Source organism: Saccopteryx bilineata, chromosome 3 (genome assembly GCF_036850765.1).
Source record: "Saccopteryx bilineata isolate mSacBil1 chromosome 3, mSacBil1_pri_phased_curated, whole genome shotgun sequence".
Classification (NCBI taxonomy): Eukaryota; Metazoa; Chordata; class Mammalia; order Chiroptera; family Emballonuridae; genus Saccopteryx; species Saccopteryx bilineata.
In genome coordinates, this window is record NC_089492.1 from 239,817,520 (window position 1) to 239,831,026 (window position 13,507).

Consider the following 13,507-nt stretch of genomic DNA (forward strand, 5'->3'; position numbering starts at 1 on the left):
TAAATATATTTTTTTAGCATAGAGTATGAGTTACCTGCTTTTATCCAAAAAAGATTTGATAGTACTTCCATAGACAAAAGAACTGAACTGATAAACTATCAAACTACAGAAGCAAACATAATTGGAAACATTTAAAATGACCCCTTATAGTCAAATCGATCTCCACTGACCAATCTGTAACTGGGAATAAGAAACCATCAGACTTTAAGGGCAGAAACATCTACCTCCTTATTGCACCTAGAGACGGCAATTTACACTGTGGGGAGGAGCTTCCAGAAGTGCTGGGTGTCTCTTCCACTCTTCTCCCCTTCTCCACCCTGCAGTCCGCCGACCCAGACCTTAATTCTCTCTGTGCAATCTGTAGTTGCTGACTGTTTTGCACGACACACTGACAATAAGTCTTTTTCACATTGCAAGACACAATTATCTGACCTGCCCTACTATTCTATCAATGGGCTGGCTCACCTGCTAATAAAAATAATTACCCAGGGACAAGTCAGCTGTGATCATTGGATTGCTGGTACTACTTCTTAAACATTATTTTGTTTTGCATGTTTTAGATTTTATTTATTGATTTTTAGAGAAAGGAGAGAGAGAGAAAGAGGGAGAAAGAGGGATAGAAGCTGAAAGCATCAATTCATAGTAGTTGCTTCCTATGTGTGCCTTAACCAAGCAAGCCCAGGGATTCAAATTGGCGAACTCAGCATTCCAGATAGATGCTTTATCCGCTGTGCCACCTCAAGCTCCTTGCACATTGTTTTAATTAAAGCAGATAGACTATGCAACTGAAGAGTATCTGATACAGGACACGAGAGTTTCCTGGGCTTTGTGTCGAAAGCTTTTGGCTGGACATATGCTCCATACTCATAGCTGTGTATGTTACAACTGTCCAAATCCCAAAGAATTCCTTTAAGCTTTTAATAACACATGCTAAGAAAAAAAAAATAACACCAACTAATGTGATTAATGCAAGAGAACATTTTAAAACCAAATGTCATTTTCTTCTTAAAATACAGAAATAGGAAAAATAAAGAACTCCTTCAAAAGTATGTTCATAGTGGCAATTTGGCTGAATGAAGTGTTAATTCTGCATGGGAGAGCACAAACTCATTTTCATTTAAGTTACTTTTTATAGTTGATGTGAAATGTTTACAGCATGCAAATTCCCATTTCTTTGTAAAGAAGGTGGAGCTGAACCAATTATATCAGTGTATGAAGATAACTATGATACCAGATCTTGCTAAGGGAAACACTTTCTGTGTGTGTTGACACAGTTACCACCTGAAATAACTTCCTCTTAAATCTGTACAACTAAGGAGCCACAGCTCTGAGGTGGAAGAATCGCACTCGTGGGGCCTTTAGGAGTCAGGCTAACTCGAAGGGAAAGCAAGCACAGCAAACAAAAGAAGGATTTGGAGGCTCTGACAATAGCAGAGGGAGGAATGTGAGGTAACAAGCTCCCACTGAAAGGCGGACACAGACGAGAGGAAGCAGACTCTCCAGCAGTCCATGTCGTGTGTTGGTTTGGCAGGACACATGCTCCATACTCATAGCTGTGTATGTTACAACTGTCCAAATGTTTTGGTTTGTGCTCAACAGAAACTTGGGACCCCAATCATTGAATAAATAGGTTGCAGGTCACATGAACTCCTTTGAAACTACTGGTGGCATTTTTATGATTCCCTTCATACAAGCTGAAAGCCATTTACTTTTATGTCTGTTCTGGCACTTCGGACTAAGACCATCAAGAAGTGAGAGTTAAGCACCACAAATTGGTTCTCCCAAAAGTAATGGTTTTTCAATTTGAGCTTATTATTTGAGGGCTGGCTAGCCCTCTCTCTAAGGCACAAAATGTTGGGTTTTATTCTTTTTATCTCCAAAACCATTTAATACTAATTCTGCAGAAGTATGGTGATTATAAACATACATTTTGGGGAAACTACTTAACGAAACTCACTGCCAGAGTGCTGCCTCTCGCTCACCGCATGCTACCAACCTCAGACACATGTGAAGTGCTGACAATGGAAGAGGTAATTAACAGCACACCCTGTTTTTACTTCCTGATATTGTCCCTGTGCCTCTGGACAATACTCTTGGGGACCACAGCTGATAAACAATGGTCTGCCTTACTTGATGACTACTATGCAGTCAGAATTCAACAGTGTTGGAAATCACTTATGGTACAGAAAAAAGAGCATTGTATTTCTCCCTCCTTTTAATGCGAGTGGAAGAAAGCAGCGCTTGGGCAGTCCAGTAACAGGTTTTGGGCAGAAGAAAAGAAATCATTTCCTATTCCTTGCAAACTCTGATTTACAAAAGAACGCTGGAAGCTAAAAGCCTTGTTGATTTATCATGTGAAGCAAAGAGTAATTTTTCTCCCCTTGTTATGCTTTCATATAATCATGCCCACTGCCTATATGGGTGGCATTAAAGAATTTCTGAATAAAAATAATAATTTCTTGCTTTCAACTTTCATAATTCACATCATCCAGCACTCTGCTGGGCGGTGATGCTGACTGCCAGTGACGCTCAATCTTTTTTTTTGCATGCCACTTATCTGCCTGGCGCAGCTGCGTGCTCCATTGACGGCAGTACCTGCAGGATAATACGCCCGTAGGCGTTCTTCAGCAGATTAACCACTTCGGCATGAGACAGCCCATCCAAAGGTTGCCCATTAATGCTGACAATCCGATCTCCAACCTGGAAGTACAAAAGTGGTAGAAAATCACTATCATTAGGAAAAATTAAATTTGAGAAGAATGCTTAAAATTCTTTGGAAATCATATTCCCCCATTTGTGGCTATTGTGAAGGCTCTGTGTTTTTACAGTGTGCGCATGTTCCAGAAGCACGAGGAATTTTTATGGCTCTTCCCAAACACAGACCAATCAGAGAAACAAGAAGGGGGTCAGATTTGCTTATTAAAAGGCCCGGCAGGCCACTTTTGTATTTTGGTAATGGTGGCATTTCATGCATCCATTTGCCAGTAATAACGGGGTGTACAAATTAACTGTTCGATAAAGCTCAAATATTTTCTGCTTTATTTTTCTGCCTAAGTTAAAATTAAAGGGCAATGGGGAAAATTTGTAAGCATGTTGATTCTTTTGGGTGAAGGAAGATACTAAGGTCAAATCACTCTCAGGTAAAAATCAACTGGGGGTGGAATTAGGTGCTAAAAAAATGGTCTGGGAGGCGGAAATGAGCTGCAATTCCTTCTTTCCTTGAGAAGCTTTGATACAAACAATAATATTTTTATATGCCCAGGGACCTAATGAATTTCAGGTACAGTATAAACTTTCTCCAATGTGTTTTGCCCTCAGCGTGGGTCTCTGATGGCTGCTGGAATTCCAACTGGGAACCACGTGCCCATGGCGGCCACTTCCTCCCCTTCCCCACCACGCGCGGTTAGCGCCCTGCCATTCCCCTTTTGTTTACTTTTAGCTTCTGTGTGCGCGCAGCCACACCGCTGGCCTGAATCATGGCGATAAATATTGGTATGTCTCCTAAGGGACTTCCTTTTCCTCCAGCAATACTGATTCCAAGGGCATCACTGAGCTCCTAAAAAAGAAGCAAAACATAACATATTTAATAAAGAGCCACGACCTGACCGTCCCTGATAGCTATGGAACACGCTCCGTGACGCAGGAGGTCAGGGTAACACAGGAGTCAAGTGTCTTTGCAGTCAGAAAAACCCGCGTTTCAGCTCTAGCACTTAATTAGCTGGAGAGTCTTCAGGAAGTTCCTTAACTTCCTAGAGCCTCCATCACAAGGCATAAAATGGGAAGAATCCCACCTACCTCACAGAGTTGAAATGAGGATTAAATGAGCTGCTACAGTGCAGTCCTGGCCTACAAAAAAGGCTCGATAAAACAGTAATAGTAGGAGTAAGAAAAACCCAATTCTATGCTACAGCTTAGTTTAGTGGCCAATTTTGACGCAGACTTGGCAAGTACATTTTCATATGGTGTTTATAATTAAACTGCCACACAGATCAAGCTCTTGGGGGTGTGAACAAACATATTTGGCTCTAACAGTGCTATGTTAGAACAAAGGATATTAGAGGACACTCACCATAATGACAACAGAGTTTGGAGTAACAGGTGACAGGAAATGTTCCCTAAGATTATTAAGTGAGGTGACATGGTTCACTCGGACTCTGGTGAAGAGATCCTGGCTTTGGTCCCAGTGCTCCCCACACTTTATTATAGGGTTAGTGTTTTACAAATCACTAAAGGAACAAATGACAAGTTCCAGGTTCAACCTGGTGGCATACGCACACTATATATAGCATATCCCTCCTGCTGATTAAAATGAAGCACATGTCAAAATACCAAAAACAACTACCTGAGGATTCTAAAAACTAAAGAAACTCAAAATGTGGTGGAAAACCAAAACATGGAGACATGACAGCAGGGATGAATGTCCCAACCGTTTTCCTGGCAGCGTTGTCCTGGGGATGCGGTGCAGGCAAGGGGCTGCCAAAGTGGCACACACCGCCAAGACTCTGATAGAAACGCCCATCTCTCTGGTCAGAGGAACCAGGAAAAGGAGCCCCCGCTGGCGTGAGAATCAAGGAAGAAAACTAGAGTAAAGAGAGCAGAGTAAAGATCCTCTGACCCGAGTGAACCCATAGTGTTCTCAGGCTCCAATCTAAGCTACACCTGTGTGACACTGATCCGAACTACCTGAACCACCACTCACCAAAGAGGAGACGGAACTTGCAGTCTCAACCGAACTGGGTTGAATGAACCTGTCTATAGCTTAAAATCTGTGGGTACAGGATAAAATCCTAAATTACTTGATGTAAAAAAAACAGTAAACACTAATTTTTTTTTTTTTTTAGTGGGAGAGAGAGAGAAACAGGGACAGACAGGGAGAGAGATGAGAAGCATCAATTCTTTGTTGCAGCATTTTAGTCATTCATTGTTTGCTTTCTCATATGTGCCTTGACTAGGTAGGGGGGTGCTCCATCAGAGCTAGTAATTCCTTGCTCAAGCCTTGGGTTCAAGCCAGTGACCTTTGGGCTCAAGCCAGAGACCATGGGGTCATGTCTATGAGCCCAAGCTCAAGCCAGCGACATCGGGGTTTCGTGCCACAGCCTGGCCAGGACCAATTATTTTTCTTAAGTTCTTTAAAATATGCAGGATACATGAAAGCAAAAATTATAAGATCATTTGGTGATGTTCTCAGATTATGTAAGTGTAAATATATGACAGCTATGGCAGAAATGTTAGTGGAGTTGGTGTGGTTAAAGGCAGCCACAACCTGTATGGTCACAAGGCTTCTACAGTTTTAACTTATCATTTAAAAACATATTCAGCTTAGTGTGCTTTGACTTAATCTCTATAAAATTGGGAAAAGGGAAAAGAATAAAATAACAAAAATAATATATGAAAGAACTTTAAAAAGTCAGGTTGCTGACTTTTTATTTTTTCACATAAGTGTGAAAAAATCTTATTATTAATAATATTACCAGTGCTGCACGTCATACCTATAAGACAGAAAAACGGCAATGGTGGCCTCTCCAGTAACAAGTAGCCTATATATAGTTTTCCAAAGTATTTTTATCCAGCTTCTATTTTCTGAATGCATCAGGAGTAAAGCCCTACGTGCAAAACAGTAAGATGAGCTTCATTATGAAATTTCTTCTTGGACCATATGTGGAAGAATAGGTTTAGTAGGAGCAGGCCTTTTTATAAAAGCTTATAAAACCAGATGGCTGAAATGACTAACAAAACACAGAATGACATTGTGTTGGACAAATATTGGAATAAGGAGAAATTTATGCAATAATTTGGTTTTGTTTAAATCTATCATAATGGTTCCTTAATTCATCCCTAATTATGCACATGTTGGTATATTAAACTTTCCCATCCTAGAAACTTCTGAGTTGACACTCTGGTAGAAAGATAATGGAACAAATAAGGCAGATATAGTCAAAGATGTAGCCAATAATAATGGATCCCACTTCTTGGACATTCATGATGCACTGGGTACTATGCTAAACATACTATATGCCAGGGGTCCCCAAACTTTTTACACAGGGGGCCAGTTCACTGTCCCTCAGACCATTGGAGAGCCGGACTATAAAAAAAACTATGAACAAATCCCTATGCACACTGCACACATCTTATTTTAAAGTAAAAAAACAAAATGGGAACAAATACAATATTTAAAATAAAGAACAAGTAAATTTAAATCAACAAACTGACCAGTATTTCAATCGGAACTATGGGCCTGCTTTTGGCTAATGAGATGGTTAATGTCTGGTTCCATATTTGTCACTGCTAGACATAACAAGTGATATGACGCACTTCCGGAGCTGCTTTGTGGCGCCGCCACATACAGTACTCCAGGAGCACAGGATGCATGTGACCTCAACTTTTTGACCTCTCACTGACCACCAGTGAAAGAAGTGTCCCTTCTGGAAGTGCGGCGGGGGACCGGATAAATGGCCTCAGGGGGCCACATGCAGCCCACGGGCCATAGTTTGAGGACCCCTGCTATATGCATTACTTCATTTAATCCACACAACAATATTTACCTAGTGAGGTAAACAGTGTTATCACCCCCATTCTACAGATGGGAAAACTGAGGTTAAGTAACTTGCCAAAGATAACAGAGCTAGTAAATAGCAGATTGCCTTCAAACACAGCTATAATTGACTCCAGAGAACTAAGCTATGCTGGGTATCACTTTACTGCAGTTAAATGATGATCACAACAAGGTTGTAATTTTTTTTTACTACTTCTTGAAACCCAAATTTAATGGTCAAAGTGATCAAAACAGAAGTCCACTTTCCAATATTATGGATATCACACAGGAATTTGAAATTCAGGCTCTGACAAATGTATGAACTGAAATGCATTTTATGCCATCTTCTTGGTGAGGCAATTAAGCAAATATGCAAAAACCTTTCACAGCTAGTGTGGCTTTTGACTCAACAATTTCATTTCTAGGAGTTAATCCTGAGAAAAATCACCCATGATATGAGCAGAAAAGAAAATACAAAGATATTTTGCTACAAAAGACAGCAAAAGTTGAGAAATATGCTAATTGTTTTATAAGAGGAAGCGGGTTAAGAAAATTACAGCACATTCATATGATGGAATATTATGTAACCAATAAGATATCATGCTCTATGCCAGCGACTTTCAGCTTTTTCACCGTGGCACACATAAACTAATTACTAAAATTCTGCAGCAAGCTGACCAAACAAAATAGGATAATTTTAATCATTCATACCAGACAGCTATTATTGTGTTGGCTGTTGTCATTTTTTTAAATTTGACAATCTATGGGAAAAGAGGTCAGTGCTCCTGACTAAATAGATATTAAAAATTCTTGTGGCACAACTGGTTGGAAATTGCTGGTATATGCTATAAAAACAAACAAACAAACAAAAACTTATTGGCATGGCTAAAAGTTCTTACTTTAGAGTAAAAAAAACTACAAGAGTATATCTAATACTCTACCACTTTTGTTTTATAAAACTTTAAGCACATGCACAAAATGTAATGGATGAGATGTACTGAAAAATTTACAGTGGTCACTTACATACTTTACTGTATTTTTTTTTTCTGAAGCTGGAAACGGGAGAGACAGTCAGACAGACTCCCGCATGCGCCCGACCGGGATCCACCCAGCACACCCACCAGGGGCCAAGCTCTGCCCACCAGGAGGCAATGCTCTGCCCCTCCGGGGTGTCGCTCTGCTGCAACCAGAGCACTCTAGTGCCTGGGGCAGAGGCCAAGGAGCCATCCCCAGCGCCCGGGCCATCTTTGCTCCAATGGAGCCTTGGCTGCGGGAGGGGAAAAGAGAGACAAAGAGGAAGGGGGGGCGGTGGAGAAGCAGATGGGCGCTTCTCCTGTGTGCCCTGGCCGGGAATTGAACCTGGGTCCCCCGCACGCCAGGCCGACGCTCTAGCGCTGAGCCAACCGGCCAGGGCCCTTTACTGTATTTTTTTAAAGTCTGTTCATGTTAACATAAACCACATGTTTATTCAGTAACTTAAAGGAACCCAACCAATTGTATTAAGAGGAAAATGTACATTTTATGCAAATTCAACACACACCAGAAAAATAGCAAAATAACTGACTTACCCTGATTATCTCAACGGTCCTTGGTCCCATATCGGTGCCTATCAATAAGGAAGCAAAACAATCAATTTTTAAAATTAAGAGGTAGTACATGTAGGATATAATATTATCTCCTGAAAACAGTATCATTTTCTTGGCCTTTCAAGTGACAATAATGAAGCAAGCAGGCATTGTACCCTCCTTCTCTCTTTTTAAAAAATATTTTATTGATTGATTGTACACAGAGAACGGGGAGTGAGAAATACCAACTCAGGGTTTTGAACCAGTGGCCTCAGGATTCCAGGTTGATGCTTTATCCACTGTGCCACCACAGGTCAGGCTGTACCCTTTCTCAGAATCCAAATGGCCATCATTGATCAGGGACTATGGCTTCTATCTGAAAGAAGTCTGCTCTGTCTGAGACAGATGTGGCCATAATCATTTGGTCTGACAACGGCTTGCGGACTGTAGCACAACTGCCTGAAATAAGGTGATTAAATGGCTTAGCAGGTTAGCCTTTTGTGCTTTACTGTTTACATTTTTCTGACTTAAAATTAACCGCCTATCCAAGGAAAGACTTAAAAAGACCACTGCTCTGTCCCACCCCACTGGGATATGCACTTCCGACCTTCATTGAGTGACCAGTAATTTTTAAATTTTCTCTTTGTAAACGATATTACTTTAGGAAATGCTTGAGAGCTCTGCTTTCCTACTTTTTCATGTGATTGGTGTAAAGTTAAAGGCATATTCCAAAAATTAGTCTCTGTGGCTTTACTTCCTTTGGGACAGAACTTTCCAAAAGCATGGGGCTTACGTGGCCAAGTACAAAGATTTAAAGATATTTAAATTAAAGGTGAAAAGATTGGGTTTTTTTCTCTTTCAAGATTTTATTTTTATTCATTTTAGAGAGGGCAGAGAAAGAAAGAGAGAGAGAGAAGGGGAAGGAGGAGGAAGCATTAGCTCCCATATGTGCCTTAACCAGGCAAGCCCGGGTTTTGAACTGGCAACCTTGGTGTTCCAGGTCAATGCTTTACCCACTGCGCCACCACAGGTCAGGCGGAAACATTGTTTTAAAAAAGTTGGGTAGTAGGATGATTTTGCTGGAGGTGTGTCCAAGGACTACCTGAATTTTTGGGGGAAGGATCGGCAGCCCTTTTTGCGCCGACCAGGCTCTGCAGGCTGGAAAGGACAGGAGCAAGGGCGGGGTGAAGGCTGCTGTGGGCGCTGTGCTGACTCCCCTGAAAAGGAAACCCAGAGGTCAGCTGTGCTGAAACGCAAACTTGGCCTTAAAACAAAATTCAAACTTATTAATTAATATTTGAATTAATGAAATAACCATAACCATGTAATAGAAAATTCTTAAGATGCTAAAAAACAAAAATTACCCATACTCACTCGCTTCCCACCCTCACACAGTCCCATCTAACACTTTCTTCACTGTTTTCTCTATGGTATGTGCTTTCATATATGGTTTCAATCATTCAGGAAGAAAATATACAATAATTTAAGCTTTCCTTGCTCAACATGAAATAAAAAAACATTTTCCTAAGTTGTTACACAGTGTTTACATATGATGAGTTAATGGCATTGTGTGTCATTTGGGGCTAGACTCAATGTTTATTCCCTTATCACTCAAACTACACAATCTATTTTGCTAAAACAAGAGTAATAAAACCTTAACAGAAAGGTGACCTGCCTGACCAGGCGGTGGCATAGTGGATAGAGCGTTGAACTGGGATGCGGAGGACCCAGGTTCGAGACCCTGAGGTCGCCAGCTTGAGTGCGGGCTCATCTGCTTTGAGCAAAGCTCAGCAGCTTGGACCCAAGGTCACTCACTGGCTTGAGCAAGGGGTTACTTGTTCTGCTGAAGGCCTGCAGTCAAGGCACATATGAGAAAGCAATCAATGAACAACTAAGGTGTCGCAACGAAAAACTAAAAATTCTCATTTCTCTCTGTTCCTGTCTGTTCCTCTCTCTCTCTCTCTCTCTCTCTCTCTCTCTCTCTCTCTCTCTCTCTCTCTGTTTTTAAAAAAAAAGAAAGAAAGAAAGAAAGAAAAGTGACCTAATGGAGGTTTCAATAGTAGGAGAAAGCAGCAAATATCCTGGGAATATGTTGTTTTAAAATTGGTAATTTTTTTCCTCAAAGATTTTCCTAGAGTCAGGAATAATTCAGTTCAATCTGCTGTACCTCTATTACTGCCCTTTTACCCATCTAAGTAAATATTTGAGGTCTACAATGTATAGTCACCTATGGCTAGTGGCTATTCAATAAAAACAATTTACATAATGAAGGACCTTTTAAATGTAGAACACACTGTCACCAATAACAAATAAAGAATTCTTTCTTCCAAATTATCAAGGTTATGCCCAACTGCCTTGAAATTTTAATCTAAACCTAAGATCACAATTATCACCTGATGATTTATACTTTAAACCACTTCCTTAGTTATATGATGGAAGTTGTTTAACATTTTAACACTTTTTCAATATAAAAAAATTTCAAATATAAAGAAAAGTTAAAAGTAGACATCTATACATACAGCTCGATCTACAATTAACATTTTGCTATATTGCCCTTTTCACATATCCATTCACCTATTCATCATTCAATTTGTCTTTTAAAAATAAAATTCTTTTCAAGGTAAGTTATAGACATTTTAATGAATATATATAAAGGAGTATTTTTTATATTTTCCTGAAAGGATATGATTTAGATCAATGGTGTTATAGTAGATAATTGCTCAGAATTACATAAGTACAACTTGTAACTTTTGTCTAAAAAGTCTCAGAACAAGGTGTTTGCCAAGGCCTTTATCAATATGGACTCTGCCTGGCAGTGTCCCCTCAGTTATCTGAAGAAAAGAGTTCTTTTTTACATGACATACTTTCTCTGCACAGAGTAGATCCCCTTTTCTGGTTGGTGGGAAAAGGCATCTTAGAAAAAGAGGCTTGGTGGCCCCAATCTCTGGCCAAGTTAACGAGTTAAAATTCTCCTTAGCCCTGAAAAGAAGGCCTCTTTCTCCCTAGCTTACAGTTAGTTGCCAAGAAAGAAATCTGTGTTCCTAGAGGGTCCTTGGTCTACAGATGAAAATGTTTGGGAATGGTATCTTCTTTTCCTCCATTTGGGTCATGGGCTGGTCTTGAACTCATGATAGAGTTCCTTTTCACCTGATGATTCACCTTTTCATGATGCTTCCTTTTCACAGCCAGCTACAAGTCTTCTTCCAGTTAGCCAAATATCAGTGTAAACTCTCACATCATCTCAGCCATAATTTTAAGGACAAAGTAAAGATAAAATATATTTACTGTTTTTCTTTTTTTTTTTTTTTTTTTTTTTACAAAGACAGTCAGAGAGAGGGATAGAGAGGGACAACAGACAGGAACGGAGAGAGATGAGAAGCATCAATCATCAGTTTTTCGTAGCAACACCTTAGTTGTTCATTGATTGCTTTCTCTTATGTGCCTTGACCGCGGGCCTTCAGCAGACTGAGTAATCCCTTGCTCAAGCCAGCGACCTTGGGCTCAAGCTAGTGAGCTTTGCTCAAACCAGATGAGCCTGCGCCCAAGCTGGCGACCTCGGGGTCTCGAACCTGGGTCCTCCACATCCCAGTCCGACGCTCTATCCACTGAGCCACTGCCTCGTCAGGCTTTACTATTTTTCTTAAGACTGAATTAAAACTTCTACCTTTTGAAATAAGGATCCTGTGCAACAGGTTAGATAAAAGCTTTTGATACTTTGTCCAAGGTTTCCAATATATGACAGCTCCCATTTATATACCAGATAAATGGTAATGGTGGTTTTGTTGATATTTAATGATAGAACTTCTAATTTTTTTAATAGAGAAAGAGAGGAAGGGAGAGCAAGAGAGCGAGCAAGAGAGAAGAGACATGGATTTGTTGCTCTGCTTATTTATGCATTCATTGGTTAATTCTTATATGTGCCCTGACGGGGGATCGAACCTACAACCTTGACGTATCAGGATGATGCTCTAACCAACTGGCCAGGGCTAGAACTTTTAAATTTGTTTGCTCTACATTTAACCTGAATGTGAACTTTAGCAATTACTAAGACACTCATCTACATTCCTTAAGGACAGAAATCTAGTTCTATCCATCATCTCACCTGTTAGTCCAAACTTAAAAAAAAAAATTAAAACAATAAAAAAATTGATTTTAGAGAGAATGGAAGGCAGAGAGAGAGAGAGAGAGAGAGAGAGACATTGATTTGTTGTTTCACTTATTTGTGTGTTCATTGGCTGATTCTTGTATATGCCTAACCAGGAATTGAATCTGCAACCATGGCATCTTGGGATGATGCTCTAACCAACTGACCCACCCAGCCAGGGCCTCCAGACTTTCCTTAAACATTGGAACTGCTTGTTCCCCTTTGTGCTTTGGCATGTGCTACTCCCTCTCTCTGGGATCCTTTCAACCTAAGAAATTCCTTTTGGAGTGAGACCTGATGGAACCTCTTCTGTGTAGCTCTCATCACTCTCTAGAAAGGAAACATTTCACCTCCAGTATTGTTCACTCTGCATTCTAACCTCCTGTGTACACCAGGCTTTAATGAAATCACTCAACAAATGAATCTCCCATGAAGAAAGAGCTGAGACAACTATTTTACATATCAAGTTCCCACTGTTGATACAAGTCTGGCCAGAACCATCACCAACCATCCACCCCTGGAGCCGATGACAGCTGTGTCGGAGAGCACACATACTTGCTGCCCATTAACCAAGCCAGAAATGAAAAAAAAAGTGTTCTAAACTTAACATGATGTTATTGGGTTTGAGTGCTTTGAAGATTCTTTTAGACAAGCCAGCTAGTCTGTTAGAACAATGATATTTTCCATTACCCATTTTCTAACACCAGTGAGGCAAAGAGACAGCTAATAGCATTCTGAGGGTCTTCTGAACAAGGCCTTGGACAGGCGTTAAGTCTAAGGCAACCAATGAGGGGACCAAGAATCATGCTTTTAATCTCAAAACAAAGGCCCAGCTATAACTCACAAAGGAGACTTGGGGTAACATGTAAGTTTCTATAGTTTTATTATATACCAAATGGGACTAAAAATATAGTCTACCATCTTGATTTTTTTCAGTCACTACAATGAAAACAAACAAACAATGAAATATACTTTGTTTTTTTTAAAGAAAGTGACACTTACATCAGTCTTGCAAACAAACATAAGATGTTTGCTAAGCCATAAAATGTCACCCATTGGGCCTCTTTCCCACAGGAGAAACCCTCACATTGTGCTCTCCTAGGAATTGATCATTAATTGCCCTCAGCACGTGTGAGTGGCTATTCACAAGTTAACTTTATAGCAATATTTAATTGAATGAAGAGAACAACGTTGTGCTAATGAGGGTCAAATTGCCACCAGATGTTGCTTCTTTCTTTCTTTTCTTTTTTCTTTTTTAAAATAAAC

General features: G+C 40.2%; 1 protein-coding gene across 10 annotated transcripts in view; it reads right to left on the minus strand.

Annotated features, from left to right (window-relative positions):
* Positions 1-13,507, minus strand: part of PATJ (PATJ crumbs cell polarity complex component) — a 418,144-nt gene that overhangs the window by 26,215 nt on the left and 378,422 nt on the right. For all 10 annotated transcript variants that reach the window (XM_066269036.1, XM_066269031.1, XM_066269034.1 and 7 more), the window contains 4 exons: positions 9,200-9,314; positions 8,101-8,138; positions 3,434-3,556; positions 2,596-2,700 (listed from right to left, as the gene is read on the minus strand). In XM_066269036.1, the coding sequence (XP_066125133.1) occupies positions 2,596-2,700; positions 3,434-3,556; positions 8,101-8,138; positions 9,200-9,314 (381 nt within the window). The remainder of the gene's footprint in view (positions 1-2,595; positions 2,701-3,433; positions 3,557-8,100; positions 8,139-9,199; positions 9,315-13,507) is intronic.